The sequence below is a fragment of the Salmo trutta genome, chromosome 7, assembly GCF_901001165.1.
Source record: "Salmo trutta chromosome 7, fSalTru1.1, whole genome shotgun sequence".
NCBI lineage: Eukaryota > Metazoa > Chordata > Actinopteri > Salmoniformes > Salmonidae > Salmo > Salmo trutta.
Window position 1 is genome coordinate 54,342,379 of NC_042963.1, and position 15,945 is coordinate 54,358,323.

The following is a 15,945-nucleotide window of genomic DNA, read 5'->3' on the forward strand; positions in this document are numbered from 1 at the left end:
GGGATACCTAGTCAGTTGTATAGGGAAAGGGGGATACCTAGTCAGTTGTACAGGGAAAGGGGGGATACCTAGTCAGTTGTATAGGGAAAGGGGGTATACCTAGTCAGTTGTACAGGGAAAGGGGGGATACCTAGTCAGTTGTACAGGGAAAGGGGGGGTATACCTAGTCAGTTGGACAGGGAAAGGGGGGGTACCTAGTCAGTTGTACAGGGAAAGGGGGGGTACCTAGTCAGTTGGACAGGGAAAGGGGGATACCTAGTCAGTTGTACAGGGAAAGGGGGGATACCTAGTCAGTTGTACAACTGAATGTATTCAACTGAAATGTGTCTTCCACATTTAACCCAACACCTCTGAATCAGAGAGGTGCGGGGGGGCTGCCTTAATCGACATCCACGTCATCGGCGTCCGGGGAACAGTGGGTTAACTGCCTTGTTCAGGGGCAGAACAACAGATTTTTACCCTGTCAGCTCGGTGATTCAATCCAGCCACCGTTCAGTTACTGACCCATCGCTCCTACCCACCAGACTACCTGCCGCCCTGAGTCAACATTTTCTCAATGGCCTGTGTGGACCTAACTCTGGATAGTGGACGGGGTAGTATGTCTGAATAGTGAATACACATAGAATCATGTTTTTAATGGTTATTAACTAAGTTAGTTATACAGTTGATTATAAACTTAGTTATAAAGTTATTAACAAAGTACATTTTCTTCCCCAGCTGTACGAACTGGACAGTGACCCAAACCGGAGGGAGTTCCTTGATGAACTGTTTGTGTATATGCAGAAACGAGGTAAAGCTTCTTTTTTTCTCTCTCTCTAAGCGTTGTACTGTAAAACCAGTTCTGCTTTAGTGGAAAGCATTTTCCTGGGATTCCTCACTTTAGATTGTACTTTTTTTTGTTTGTTTGTTGAATCTCCATAAAATGTAATCTTATCTATTTCCTCTTTTCATTTCTGTTCTTGACAGAGTTTTTCAGTAAGGATCTTAACCTCGTGTCCAAGGAGTCATGTCTGGGGGTTTGAGTCCCCTCTAAGCAAAACTGTTTTACCAAAGGTTTCCTGAAATTCTTCCAGCTACATTTTTAGACTGAATTCATAAGAAAATAATCAATATCATGCATATACACAATTTAACCATCTATTCATGGTTTATGAATGCAATATACATTATTTTTGTTGTTGCTGCAGTTACTGTGGTTAGACAGTTTAAATCTTTCAATTCAAATATATTTCAGCTGTAATCAAAGCTATGGTCCGTTCTTTCCAACTTAGAATAATTTACCCACTAGCCCCCGCCGCCAACCTTGCTCCATATGTGTAGGTGGGTATGGAGGGGGAGTGGAGCAAGGATTTATGGGTTAAGGGAGCCTATGTCTGTTTTAGGCCTGATGGATGGATGAATGAGCCTCTAGTTCAGAGCCCCTCCTTTTCTATAACATAATATGACTGACAGATGTATGGAGATACAGTATATATGAATGTAAACAAGTTGTCTCGTACTGCGGTGAATGAAACAGTGCTGTCATCCTCATCAACATGCTAGATATTTGACCTCTGGAGATGTATAAGTGGCAGGGTAGCCTAGTGGTTAGAGCGTTGGACTAGTAACCGAAAGGTTACAAGTTCAAATCCCCGAGCTGACAAGGTAGAAATCTGTCATTCTGCCCCTAAACAAGGCAGTTCCTAAGCTGTCATTGAAAATAAGAATTTGTTCTTAACTGACTTGCCTAGTTAAATAAATGTTCCTAGGCTGTCATTGAAAATAAGAATTTGTTCTTAACTGACTTGCCTAGTTAAATAAAGGTGAAATAAAAAAAATAAGCATGGCTGAAAGACCGTCAAGAGAGGAGAGACTATTAGTATCTAGGTGTCCTAGGTGTCCATCCAATTGGCAACCAGATGTTCAGGTAAATAAAAAAATAAAAATCTGCATAAAACAATTATGTGCATTTTCCCACCCACTACGTTTCCATCAAACTCACTTATCGCGGATAAAAGGCTGAGCGTGATGACATAGTGCACATAACAATTACTTTTGCACTTAAATTCCCATGTACCGAATATAAAATACAAGTTAAATGGGTTTCCATCGCATTGTCAACTCTACTGATCGTTTTGTCACAAAAAACTGTTGCGTTATATACAAATGCTCCTACTCTTGTCTTGACATGTGAGCTCTAACCAACAGCTCACTGATGCAGTGTGGGTAAGCTACCTACAGTGCCTTCAGAAAGGATTCGCACCTTCATATTTTCAAGCATTGTGGTGGCTGCATCATGTTATGGGTATGCTTGTCATAAGCAACAACCAACTTGACAGAGCTTGCAAATATTGTACAATCCAGGTGTGGAAAGCTCTTTAGAGATTTACCCAGAAAGATTCACAGCTGTAATCGCTGCCAAAGATGATTCGAACATTAATTGACCCAAGGGTGTGAATACTTATGTAATGTGATTTCACAACCTCCTCAGATTTTTGGAGTTGCCTATACACGATCAAGCAAAATAATAGGCCTATACTTTAGGCTACAGTATTGCATGCTAAATGTTTCTGAACAGTGATTGATGAGCAAACGAATATATTTAATTATACCACCTTCACTTATTTGCCCAGCCATAGAATTAACCAAATATACAGATGGAGATTCAGTGAAACAAAATCATATTGTTGGTAATCAAGCCTAATACTGTTGTGTCATCTGCAAACTTGATGATTGAGTTGGAGGCGTGCATGTCCATGCAGTCATGGTTGAACAGGGAGTACAGGAGGGGGCTGAGCACGCACCCTTGTGGGGCCCCAGTGTTGGGGATCAGTGAAGTGGAGAGGTTGTTTCTTACCTTCACCACCTGGGGGCGGCCTGTCCGGTAGTCCAGGACCCAATTGCACAGAGCGGGGTTGAGACCCAGGTCTTAAAGCTTACTGATGAGCTTGGAGGGTACTATGGTGTTGAATGCTGAGCTGTAGTCAATAAACAGCATTCTTACAAAAGGTATTCCTCTTGTCCAGATGGGATAGGGCAGTGTGGTGGCAATTGCATCGTCTGTGGACCTATTGGGGCGGTACGCAAATTGAAGTGGGTCTAGGGTGACAGGTAAGATGGAGGTGATATGATCCTTGACTAGTCTCTCAAAGCACTTCATGATGACAAGTGAGTGCTGCGGGCGATTGTCATTTAGTTCAGTTACCTTTGGGTTAATGCGTTTTTAAATGTCTTACTTACGTCTGCCACGGTGAAGGAGAGCCCGCAGTCCTTGGTAGCGGGCCGCGTCGTTAGCACTGTATTATCCTCAAAGCGGGCAAAGAAGGTGTTTAATTTGTCTGGAAGCAAGACATCGGTGTCTGGGATGTGGCTGGCTTTCTTTTTGTTGTCTGTGATTGTCTGTAGACCCTGCCACATAGGTCTCGTGTCTGAGCCATTGAATTGCGACTCCACTTTGTCTCTATACCGACATTAACTTGTTTGATTGCCTTGCGGAGGGAATGACTACACTGTTTGTATTCGGCCATATTCCCAGTCACCTTTCCATGGTTAAATGCGGTGGTTTGCGCTTTCAGTTTTACACGAATGCCGCCATCTATCCACAGTTTCTGGTTAGGGTAGGTTTTAATAGTCACAGTGGGCACAACATCTCCTATGCACTTCCTTATAAACTCACTCACCAAATCAGCGTAAAATCGATATTATTTTCTGAGGCTACCCGGAACATGTCCCAGTCTGTGTGATCAAAACTATCTTGACGCGTGGATTCCGATTGGTCAGACCAGTGTTGAATAGTCCTTATCACGGGTACATCCTGTTTTAAGTTCCTGCCTATAGGAAGGGAGTAGCAAAATGGAGTCGTGGTCAGATTTGCTGAAAGGAGGGTGGGGGAGGGCCTTGTATGCATCGTGGAAGTTAGAGTAGCAGTGATCCAGTGTGTTGCCAGCGTGAGTGCTACAATCAATTTAGGTAGCCGCCTTCTCAGATTTGCTTTGTTGAAATCCCCCGATACAATAAATGCAGCCTCCGGATATATGGTTTCCAGTTTGCATAAAGTCCAGTGAAGTTCCTTGAGGGCCATCGTGGTATTGGCTTGAGGGGTGATATACACGGCTGTGACAATAACCGACGAGAATTCTCTTGGGAGATAATATGGTCGGCATTTGATTGAGAGGCATTCTAGGTCAGGTGAACAAAATAACTTGAGTTCCTGTATGTTGTTACAATTACACCATGAGCCGTTAATCATGAAACATACACCCCGCCCTTTTTATTCCCGGAGAGATGCTTATATCTGTCGGCGCGACGCACAAAGAATCCTGGTGGCTGTACCGACTCTGACAGCATATCCCGAGAGAACCATGTTTCTGTGAAACAGAGTATGTTACAATCCCTGATGTCTCTGGAAAGCAACCCTTACCCTAATTTCATCTACCTTGTTATCGAGAGACTGGACATTAGCGAGTAATGTACTCGAAAGTGGTGGGTGGTGTGCGTGCCTCCGAAGTCTGACCAGAATGCCACTCCGTCTTCCTCTTCTGCGGCGACAATGTTTTGTGTCAGCCTCTGGAATCAGTTCAAATGCCCTGGATGGTTTGGATCCGCTTCGGGAAAGTCGTATTCCTGGTCGTAGTGCTGGTAAGTGGATGTCGCTCTAATATCCAATAGTTCTTCCCAGCTGTATGTAATAACACTTTTTTGGGGGGTAGCAATGTAAGAAATAATACATAAAAAAACGAAATACTGAAAAGTTTCTTAAGGACCAGAAGCAAGGCGGCATTAATGAGGTTGGCGACTGATGTTAAGCGATCAGGCCTGGCTCGTAGTCGGCGTTCCAATTAATCCCAAAGGTGTTCGATGGGGTTGAAGTCAGGGCTCTGTGCAGGCCAGTCTTCCAAACCCGATCTCGACAAACCATTTCTGTATGGACCTCGCTTTGTGCACGGAGGAATTGTCATGCTGAAACGGGAAAGGGCCTTCCCCAAAACTGTTGCCACAGTATGCACTCCAATAGTGAACGGAGGCCGCTTTCCCGCTGGTTCCTTTTTCAGGCTACTCGGGTTATTTCACTCCACGCATCAACCGCTGTTTGAGGATAATACAGCCTCTTGCTGCATGACAGGTGATATTCCGCCCAAACTGTGTATGCATGAACTCTCCAACCCTGTTCCTGCATTTACCCAGTGCTTAATTTGGGAAACCTAGTGAAATATAACGGCACAATCATTATTTTTAATACATTTTTCTCGGTCTTTTGCTCGTCGGTCTATGCGTAGCCAGGAACTCTATGCTGATGTGTGTTTTTGAATCATCACCTTAGAAAGCGCTGTCCATTTCCTGATGTTAGGCTTTGAAACAACATCCACAGTGACCATGTTTTCCACTCTGTTTCAACCTGTTGTTGAACTTCTTTCTTCAAATTGATCCATCACAGTGAGGTGAGTTTTAAAAGCATGATACTGTTTATGTTTGATATGATTTTCCAATGTATTTGCATTGATGGCAGAGTGGTAATAGAGCCCTGAGTACCAGGCCATTAGGACCTGATGGAGGGACAATAGAGCCCTGAGTACCAGGCCATTAGAACCTGATGGAGGAACAATAGAGCCCTGGGTACCAGGCCATTAGAACCTGATGGAGGGACAATAGAGCCCTGAGTACCAGGCCATTAGAACCTGATGGAGGGACAATAGAGCCCTGAGTACCAGGCCATTAGAACCTGATGGAGGAACAATAGAGCCCTGAGTACCAGGCCATTAGGACCTGATGGAGGAACAATAGAGCCCTGAGTACCAGGCCATTAGAACCTGATGGAGGAACAATAGAGCCCTGAGTACCAGGCCATTAGAACCTGATGGAGGAACAATAGAGCCCTGAGTACCAGGCCATTAGGACCTGATGGAGGGACAATAGAGCCCTGAGTACCAGGCCATTAGGACCTGATGGAGGGACAATAGAGCCCTGAGTACCAGACCATTAGAACCTGATGGAGGGACAATAGAGCCCTCAATACCAGACCATTAGGACCTGATGGAGGGACAATAGAGCCCTGAGTACCAGGCCATTAGGACCTGATGGAGGGACAATAGAGCCTGTACAGAGTGCATAAGAGGAGATTACTGCGACTCAACGGCAATTTTACTGCCCTTGGTGTGACCACCATTTGCCTCATGCAGCGTGACACATATCCTCCTCCTTGATCAGGCTGTTGATTGTGGCCTGTGGAATGTTGTTGTCCCACGCCTCTTCAACGGCTGTACCAAGTTGCTGGATATTGGCGGGAACTGGAACACGCTGTCGTGTTCCAACATGCTCAATGGGTGACATGTCTGGTGAGTATGCAGTCCAATTTCAAATTCCAGGAGTTGTGTACAGATCTTTGTGACATTGTTTACGTTATCATGCTGAAACATGAAGGAATGGCGACGGATGAATGGCACAACAATGGGCCTCAGGATCTCATTGCGGTCATTTTGTGCATGCAAATTGTCATCGATAAAATGCAATTGTGTTTGTTGTCCGTAGTTTATGCCTGCCCCATACCATAACCCCACCTCCACCATGGGGCCCATACCATAACCCCACCTCCACCATGGGGCCCATACCATAACCCCACCTCCACCATGGGGCCCATACCATAACCCCACCTCCACCATGGGGCACTCTGTTCACAACGTTGACATCAGCAAACTGCTAGCCTACACAATGCCATACATGCTGTCTGTCTGCCATCTGTCCGGTACAGTTGAAACCGGGATTCATCCGTGAAGAGCACACTTCTCCAGCGTGCCAGTGGCCATCAAAGGTGAGCATTTGCCACTGAAGTCGGTTACGACGCCGAACTGCAGTCAGATCAAGACCCTGGTGAGGACGATGAACACGCAGTTGAACTTCCCTGAGACGGTTTCTGACAGTTTGTGCAGAAATTCTTTGGTTGTGCAAACCCACAGTTTCATCAGCTGTCCGGGTGGCTGGTCTCAGACGATGCCGCAGGTGATGAAGCCCGATGTGGAGGTCCTGGCCTGGCGTGTTTATATGCGATCTGCGGTTGTGAGGCCGGTTGGACATACTTCCAAATTCTCTAAAACAACGTTGGGAGGCGGCTTTTGGTAGAGAAATGAACATTCAATTCCATGGCAACAGCTCTGGTGGACATTATTGCATTCAGCATGCTGCAACAATTGCACGTTCCCTAAAAACTTGAGACAACTGTGGCATTGTGTTGTGTGACAAAACTGCACATTTTTAGTGGCCACCAACACAAGGTGCACCTATGTAATGATCATGCTGTTTAATCAGCTTCTTGATATGCCACACCTGTCAGTTGGCTGGATTATCTTGGCAAAGGAGAAATGCTCATTAACAGGGATATAAACAAATTTGTGCACAGAATTTGAGAGGTACGCTTTTTGTGAGTATGGCACCATTTTTTTTTCAGCTTATGAAACCATGTTGCGTTTTTTTTTGTTGATCAGTAGAACATTTTATTTTATTTAACCTTTATTTAACTAGGCAAGTCAGTTAAGAACAAATTCTTATTTGCAATGACGGTTTACCAAAAGGCCTCCTGCGGGGACGGTGGCCTGGGATTAAAATGAAAAAATGAATACAATATAAATATAGGAAAAAAGACATCACAACAAGAGAGACTACACTACACTACATGAAGAGAGACCTAAGTCAACAACATAACAAGGCAGCAACACATGACAATACAGCATGGTAGAAACACAACTTGGTAGCAGCACAACATGGTAGTAGCACAACATGGTAGGAGCACAACATGTTAGCAAGCACAAAACATGGTACAAACATTATTGGGCACAGTCAACAGCACAAAGGTCAAGATGGTAGAGCCAACATTCTGGCTAAATGTTCTGATCAATGCTAATAAATACACCAACTAGACAAGATGATCATGAGCAGCTCTCACCTCAACTTACAGTTAGCCCAACATTTCCACAACCCTAATTGAACCCAAACCAATATTCCGAACGGAGATTCAGTGAAAAATATAAATAAACATTGATTTATCAAGACAAGTCCCCACGCTTGTTTCAAAGCAGCGCGAAACGGTGCTGAAATAGTTGACCACGTGCGGGTGGACTATTGCTTCAAGTCCTATTCTAACTATTGGATTACTTTAGGTGTTGCCTTAATAAAGCAACAATTTGATGCCTTCAATTGGATAAGCATACTTTATTCCAATAAATTCACTGACGTTTTTTTGGCTTTGACCCTGGGTTAAATAGGTGTTAATTTAACATATTACTGTAGCTAGATCAACAGACACTACTGTACAAACTACAGTGTTTTGGAAACATGAGCTGTCAGAATGTTATTTATGTTCAGTGTTATGAAGTCTGGCCTCATTTTAAATCAAATTCGACTGCCTAAATCTTGGCCGCATAGGCATTGAGTGACTCCTTCCATCTTGGATCTGTAGACGCATGTAGAGAAAATTAAACTGGGCATCTCCAGGCACTTTAGTCAACCGCATCCCCATCATGATATCTGCCACCATCTTGGATCTGTAGACATCTAGTTTCAACTCTTCTACCTGTTTCTACCTCTTTCTCCAGGCACCCTGATCAACCGCATCCCCATCATGATATCTGCCACCATCTTGGATCTGTAGACATCTAGTTTCAACTCTTCTACCTGTTTCTACCTCTTTCTCCAGGCACCCTGGTCAACCGCATCCCCATCATGATATCTGCCACCATCTTGGATCTGTAGACATCTAGTTTCAACTCTTCTACCTGTTTCTACCTCTTTCTCCAGGCACCCTGATCAACCGCATCCCCATCATGATATCTGCCACCATCTTGGATCTGTAGACATCTAGTTTCAACTCTTCTACCTGTTTCTACCTCTTTCTCCAGGCACCCTGATCAACCGCATCCCCATCATGATATCTGCCACCATCTTGGATCTGTAGACATCTAGTTTCAACTCTTCTACCTGTTTCTACCTCTTTCTCCAGGCACCCTGATCAACCGCATCCCCATCATGATATCTGCCACCATCTTGGATCTGTAGACATCTAGTTTCAACTCTTCTACCTGTTTCTACCTCTTTCTCCAGGCACCCTGGTCAATCACATCCCCATCATGATATCTGCCACCATCTTGGATCTGTAGACATCTAGTTTCAACTCTTCTACCTCTTTTTCCAGGCACCCTGGTCAACCACATCCCCATCATGAAATCTGCCACCATCTTGGATCTGTAGACATCTAGTTTCAACTCTTCTACCTCTTTCTCCAGGCACCCCGGTGAACCGTATCCCCATCATGGCTAAGCAGGTGCTGGACCTGTACATGCTCTACAAGCTGGTGACGGAGAAGGGCGGCCTGGTGGAGGTCATTAACAAGAAGATCTGGAGAGAGATCACGAGAGGACTCAACCTGCCCACCTCCATCACCTCAGCAGCCTTCACCCTCCGCACACAGTGAGTCTACACTTGGGCGTTAAGCACCAAACAGAAGAAAATGCTCTGAAATTGAGTTAAACAGGGAGGTAATCCGTAAATGGGTCTTTGTGTTTAAAAAAAAAAGGATTGGCCTGAGCAAGATTTCCTAATTTGCTGCGTAGATGTGCTCATCTTCAATTAAATGGGAAGCAAGCTAATTGGAGGTCAGCGACGCTGCACAGGACCTAGCTAGACCAATCACCTCATGATGGGAAAAGTACTTCTAAATACAGAGAGAGAAAAAAAATCCAACCACTGCCTTGTCCTACGTTCACCCAGGTATATGAAGTACCTGTACCCGTACGAGTGTGAGAAGAAGGGGCTGAGCTCTCCAGGCAAGCTCCAGGCTGCTATAGACGGTAACCGGAGGGAAGGCCGAAGACCCAGCTACAGTAACAGCCTGTACGACTTCTCCACCTCCACCGCCCCTGGCCAGCCACACCACTCCCTCCTCTCTCCCTCCAAGATGCCCCACCACTCCTCAGCCGGTCACAACGGCCTGCACACCTCCACCAGCCCATCGCTGACGAGATCTGCAGGTGTTTTAGCGTTTTTTTATTTATTTTTATGAACGCATAAATGTTTTGATATGTAGTTAGGTGAACAACATGGATGATTTCCTGTCACCAACATGTGAATAACTTGTGATGGGCTACATCGTTCTGACATCACATTTATAGAAAATAAATGTGGTGTTATGGCGCCTTCTACTGTCAGATTTATTCAGACATGATCACTGACCATCCACATTGCATGCACCTGATAAGGAAACAAATGACTGACCCATGTTTTTTTGTTTTTTTTAATCTAATCTAATGGCCTTGTTTTGAAAACATTGTTAAATGTTGAAATATTTCAACATTTGCGGTGTGACATTAATCTATGAAAAAAATACTTCCCCCTCTGTTCCCTCTCAGAGGAGATGTCGACCCCCATGCCACCAAGCCGTCTACCCGTGGCCAACACTCTCTCCCTGGGGCAGCAGCAGCTAGCTCAGGCCGCTACCCTGGAACACCTCCGAGAGAAACTGGAGAGAGGAGGAGGAGGAGGAGGAGGAGAGGGCCCAGACAGGAAGATGGCTCGCTTGGTCATGGAGGAACAGCAGAGATTGATGCAACAGGTGTTCCAACAGAACCTGTTGGCTATGGCCTCTCACTTCAACCCCGGCATGAAGCAACTCAAACTCAACAACAATAACAACAACAAACACGGTCAGTACTGGGCTGGGTGTGTTGGCTACCAATTAGTTCAATCAATCAAATGTATTTATATAGCCCTTCTTACATCAGCTGATGTCACAAAGTGCTGTACAGAAACCCAGCCTAAAACCCCAAACAGCAAGCAATGCAGGTGTAGAAGCACGGTGGCTAGGAAAAACTCCCTAGAAAGGCCAGAACCTAGGAAGAAACCTAAAGAGGAACCGGGCTATGAGGGGTGGCCAGTCCTCTTCTGGCTGTGCCGGGTGGAGATTATAACAGAACATGGCCAAGATGTTCAAATGTTCATAAATAATAATAATCACAGTTGTTGTCGAGGGTTCAACAGGTCAGCACCTCAGGAGTAAATGTCAGTTGGCTTTTCATAGCCGATCATTCAGAGTATCTCTACCGCTCCTGCTGTCTCTTGAGAGTTGAAAACAGCAGGTCTGGGACAGGTAGCACATCCGGTGAACAAGTCAGGGTTCCATAGCCGCAGGCAGAACAGTTGAAACTGGAGCAGCAGCACGGCCAGGTGGACTGGGGACAACGAGGAGTCATCAGGCCAGGTAGTCCTGAGGCATGGTCCTAGGGCTCAGGTCCTCCGAGAGAAAGAAAGAAAGAAAAAGAGAGAGAATACTTAAATTCACACAGGACACCGGATAAGATAGGAGAAATACTCCACATATAACAGACTGACCCTAGCCCCCCGACACACAAACTACTGCAGCATAAATACTGGAGGCTGAGACAGGAGGGGTCAGGAGACACTGTGGCCCCGTCCGACGACACCCCCGGACAGGGCCAAACAGGCAGGATATACCCACACCCACCTTGCCAAAGCACAGCCCCCACTCCCACTAGAGGGATAAGGCAGAGTATAGCCCACAACCCCAAAGGGGGGGCGCCAACCCGGACAGGAAGACCACGTCAGTGACTCAACCCACTCAAGTGACGCACCCCTCCTAGGGACGGCATGGAAAAGCAATTAGTTAGTTGTCATATTCTAGGGCTTACAATAGTCCGCTCTAATCTGATCTCAGATCTGTTTTGTATTCATTGTCAAGCCAAACATGTTTACTCACATAATTGAATTGTAAACGTTTAACACCTGACTGTATCTTTGTCCCACCTCAGAGAGTACTGCTAAGCAGGACCTGTCTCTCACTGTCTCCAGTAACGGGGTTGCCAGCATCAGTGTGTCTGTGGAGGTCAACGGAACACTCTATTCAGGTTAGTAAATGATCCGTCCAGAAAGGATTCCTAGCCCTTTACTCCGTAGGTCACTGTGACATTTTAACTGATCACACAGAGTCCCACTACTGACTAACCAATTTGTGTTCTTGTCTCCCCTGTAGGAATGCTGTTTGCCCAGAACACTCCTAGTGCAGCCTCTGTGACGTCTGAGACCGTGCCTCCTGCTGAACAGATTGGTTGCTGTGTCCTCTCGTCCTCTCAGAGCCCCTCCTCCACATCCTCCTCTTCCTCCAAGGGGCCCAACTGACCGCAGTGTTCCAACACTGGCCGCCACCACTCTCTCTCTCCAGTATACTCATGTTATTCTATTGTCCTGTGTTGAGGACAAAACTGGTGTTCAATCAAATGACCTCTTCTCTAGTCAAACTGGACTAATCTGTGTTATGGATGACAAATAGGGTTGGATTTTGAGAAAGTAAGTCTTAAAAAACAAATGTACATGTCAAGGTATTGAATGTACAACTGACTGTTGTCTCTAGTTAAATATCTAGAACTACCACTTTCTCCATGGTCCTCCACTGAATACACATTGGTTTGCATAGAAACAATGCATTTTGGGGAAAATCTAATCTTACAGCCAGGTGAAGAAGCAACTTGAATTGTTTTTTATTTTGGTATGTTTTATTAGTAAATGTACATTTTTGTTTTTCAATGTTTTTATTTGGTGATTATCATGTATTTTCATGTAATATTCATAATTGCTGTTTTCTTTGTGTACGTCAATTCATCGGCTTTAAACGCTACAGTGCTAGTGAAGAACTGTTTTCCATAGTGCCACATACCCAAACTGCTTGTGAAAAGACTAATGCATTTAAGTCAAGTAAGGAGGACTGAAGATTGGATTTTAGTTTTCTGATCAGGTTTAAACATTTAGAAGAAAAGCAAAAAACCATGATAGCAAAGGTTTGTACAAAAGCCGTTTTTTTTAAAAAATTATCGAAATACTGTATGGTGATTGGCTATACTGCTGAACTGATTTGTTATCTCTACCTCATTGGTGGTTTGAACATTATGGTAGCCGCCATCACTTCTGTTTACAAAATATGTTATTATAACCATCAACCAGACAATATGGATGCCAATAAGGGCTCTTAACCGGTGCATCCATTTGAACTTTCCTGAGTGCCTGCTGGGTGGAGTCTACACCATCCTAAAGAGTAAGCTCCCACAGCTTGATCACAGGGTGAGGTAATCTATACACCTCTTACCTCATTTTGAAGAGGAAGTTCAGTATTTTACAAACTAATGGTTCCTCACCCTGAAAGTCATCTATGACCCTGGAGAAACTGTACTTTTCAGGATGATGAATCGTCTACCGTTCGTTTTGTAAAATACTGAACTTGCCCTTTTTTTTAATGGCTTTCCATTTCAGGAAGTGACTTTCTCAGGAACTCCTTATATGGACCAGGGAGGACTCAGCACAGATCATACCAAACACCCACAGAATGTGTCTTCAGAATACTCCTGGTAAAACATTCAGCGTTCGTTACAGTGTGACACTGAAATTGAGTCTCTTTTGATGTTTTCCTCATGACATCTGTGTCATGGGAGCTGGGTTGTGTTCATTAGGACAAAATGCTTTGAAACTGGAGAGAGAGAAGAAAAAAAAGGGGACAATTTAGTTATGGGACAAGACCAGGTATTCTTGTTTGGTACCTAATGAACACGACCCTGGAGTACTTATGACCCACTGGGCAGAACCATAAAACTCAGGGGATGGACTAAGCTGTTTGTCTATCTTTCAGACCAGTCTTTGGTCAGGGATCTTATTTAATATAATTGTATACGTACAATCAATCATAACCTGATAAAACCGTACTGAATGTTGTCAGCTCACCACTTTCACTTTACACAAACATTCCGTCTGGTTTAACCAACACTCATGTATATCTCACACACAGAATGTCTGGACTCTCCAGCTGTACTATAGACAGACCAAAAGACCTGTTTCGTGTATTAATGAGGAAACAAGTCAGCTGTTTTTTTTGGGGGGTGGGGGGGGGGTATTTGTTCGCTCAATGTATTCTGATGTGGACAGGAGAAGGAACTAAATAAAACTCCTTGAGGAAATAAGTCTGGTGTAAAATTAGTTCTCACTTAAGTATTGTTATTCGTGTTTCCGTAGTAACGCCTGGTTGGCCTTCATGCTTTTACGAAGGCAGTTTATAAATGTTTATGAAGTTTATTAGCGCCTGACATAGATATGTGTGCTTATAATGCATTCTGAGGAGACTATCCATAAGGAGTGTTACTGATTAGGCTGAAGTATAGGAACTAGTGGCCAGTTGATGGTGGCATTGCCTCCCGTACGGAGACTCTATCCAGCGACATCTCTAGCAGAATGCATCATCTCTGTTCTGTTTATTTCAAACGTGTTATTACTGTGTTATTTAAACCGATCTAGATGAGATTATTTAGAGTAGCCTCACGCAAAGAGAGATTTTTAGTCGTTTTTTTAAATGTGAAATTGTGTGGTCATGTTACCGTAACCGCACACACATACATAAACCTCCACAACATCTTAGCGTGTGTGTGTGTGTCCGTGCGTGTGTGTGTGTGTGTGTGTGAGAGAGAGAGATTTGGGGAGAGTGTGTGGAATGTGAGCTTTACTTCCTGAACTCTGATGCACGAAAGATGGATGGTTGGAGACATGCTAGTGGAAGTGACCTCTTGTTGGTCGGCTCTTCTGTTTGCTGCACAGAATTACATTATCCATCCCGAGCCGGTGGTCTTCTGGAGCCTGGGGACTGTATTCTGCTGTGGATGGTTTTTAGATACCTCATATCTAAACTCAGAATCTTTTCTGAACAGAATGTACCATCCATCCTAACTCTGCGATGAGTCCTAACTCTGCGATGAGTCCTAACTCTGCAATGAGTTCCAACTCTGCAATGAGTCCTAACTCTGCGATGAGTCCTAACTCTGCGATGAGTTCCAACTCTGCGATGAGTTCCAACTCTGCGATGAGTTCCAACTCTGCGATGAGTCCTAACTCTGCGATGAGTCCTAACTCTGCGATGAGTTCCAACTCTGCGATGAGTCCTAACTCTGCGATGAGTCCTAACTCTGCAATGAGTCCTAACTCTGCGATGAGTCCTAACTCTGCGATGAGTCCCAACTCTGCGATGAGTCCTAACTCTGCGATGAGTCCTAACTCTGCAATGAGTCCTAACTCTGCGATGAGTTCCAACTCTGCGATGAGTTCCAACTCTGCGATGAGTTCCAACTCTGCGATGAGTTCCAACTCTGCGATGAGTCCTAACTCTGCGATGAGTTCCAACTCTGCGATGAGTTCCAACTCTGCGATGAGTTCCAACTCTGCGATGAGTTCCAACTCTGCGATGAGTTCCAACTCTGCGATGAGTCCTAACTCTGCGATGAGTCCTAACTCTGCGATGAGTTCCAACTCTGCGATGAGTCCTAACTCTGCGATGAGTCCTAACTCTGCGATGAGTCCTAACTCTGCGATGAGTCAGTCCTAACTCTGCGATGAGTCCTAACTCTGCGATGAGTTCCAACTCTGCGATGAGTTCCAACTCTGCGATGAGTTCCAACTCTGCGATGAGTCCTAACTCTGCGATGAGTCCTAACTCTGCGATGAGTCAGTCCTAACTCTGCGATGAGTCAGTCCTAACTCTGCGATGAGTTCCAACTCTGCGATGAGTTCCAACTCTGCGATGAGTTCCAACTCTGCGATGAGTCTTAACTCTGCGATGAGTCCTAACTCTGCGATGAGTCCTAATTCTGCGATGAGTCCTAACTCTGCGATGAGTCCTAACTCTGCGATGAGTCCTAACTCTGCGATGAGTTCCAACTCTGCGATGAGTTCCAACTCTGCGATGAGTTCCAACTCTGCGATGAGTCCTAACTCTGCGATGAGTCGAGTCCTAACTCTGCGATGAGTCTTAACTCTGCAATGAGTCCTAACTCTGCAATGAGTCCTAACTCTGCAATGAGTCCTAACTCTGCGATGAGTCCTAACTCTGCGATGAGTCCTAACTCTGCGATGAGTCCTAACTCTGCGATGAGTTCTAACTCT

General features: G+C 44.8%; 1 protein-coding gene across 2 annotated transcripts in view; it reads left to right on the forward strand.

Annotated features, from left to right (window-relative positions):
* The window catches only part of LOC115197694 (AT-rich interactive domain-containing protein 3A), a 42,624-nt gene extending 28,648 nt beyond the window's left edge, over window positions 1–13,976 (forward strand). For both annotated transcript variants that reach the window (XM_029759457.1, XM_029759458.1), the window contains 6 exons: window positions 718–790; window positions 9,249–9,432; window positions 9,733–9,992; window positions 10,371–10,664; window positions 11,787–11,882; window positions 12,008–13,976. In XM_029759457.1, the coding sequence (XP_029615317.1) occupies window positions 718–790; window positions 9,249–9,432; window positions 9,733–9,992; window positions 10,371–10,664; window positions 11,787–11,882; window positions 12,008–12,153 (1,053 nt within the window). In that variant the 3' untranslated portion in view covers window positions 12,154–13,976. The remainder of the gene's footprint in view (window positions 1–717; window positions 791–9,248; window positions 9,433–9,732; window positions 9,993–10,370; window positions 10,665–11,786; window positions 11,883–12,007) is intronic.
* The last annotated feature ends 1,969 nt before the right edge of the window (window positions 13,977–15,945 follow it).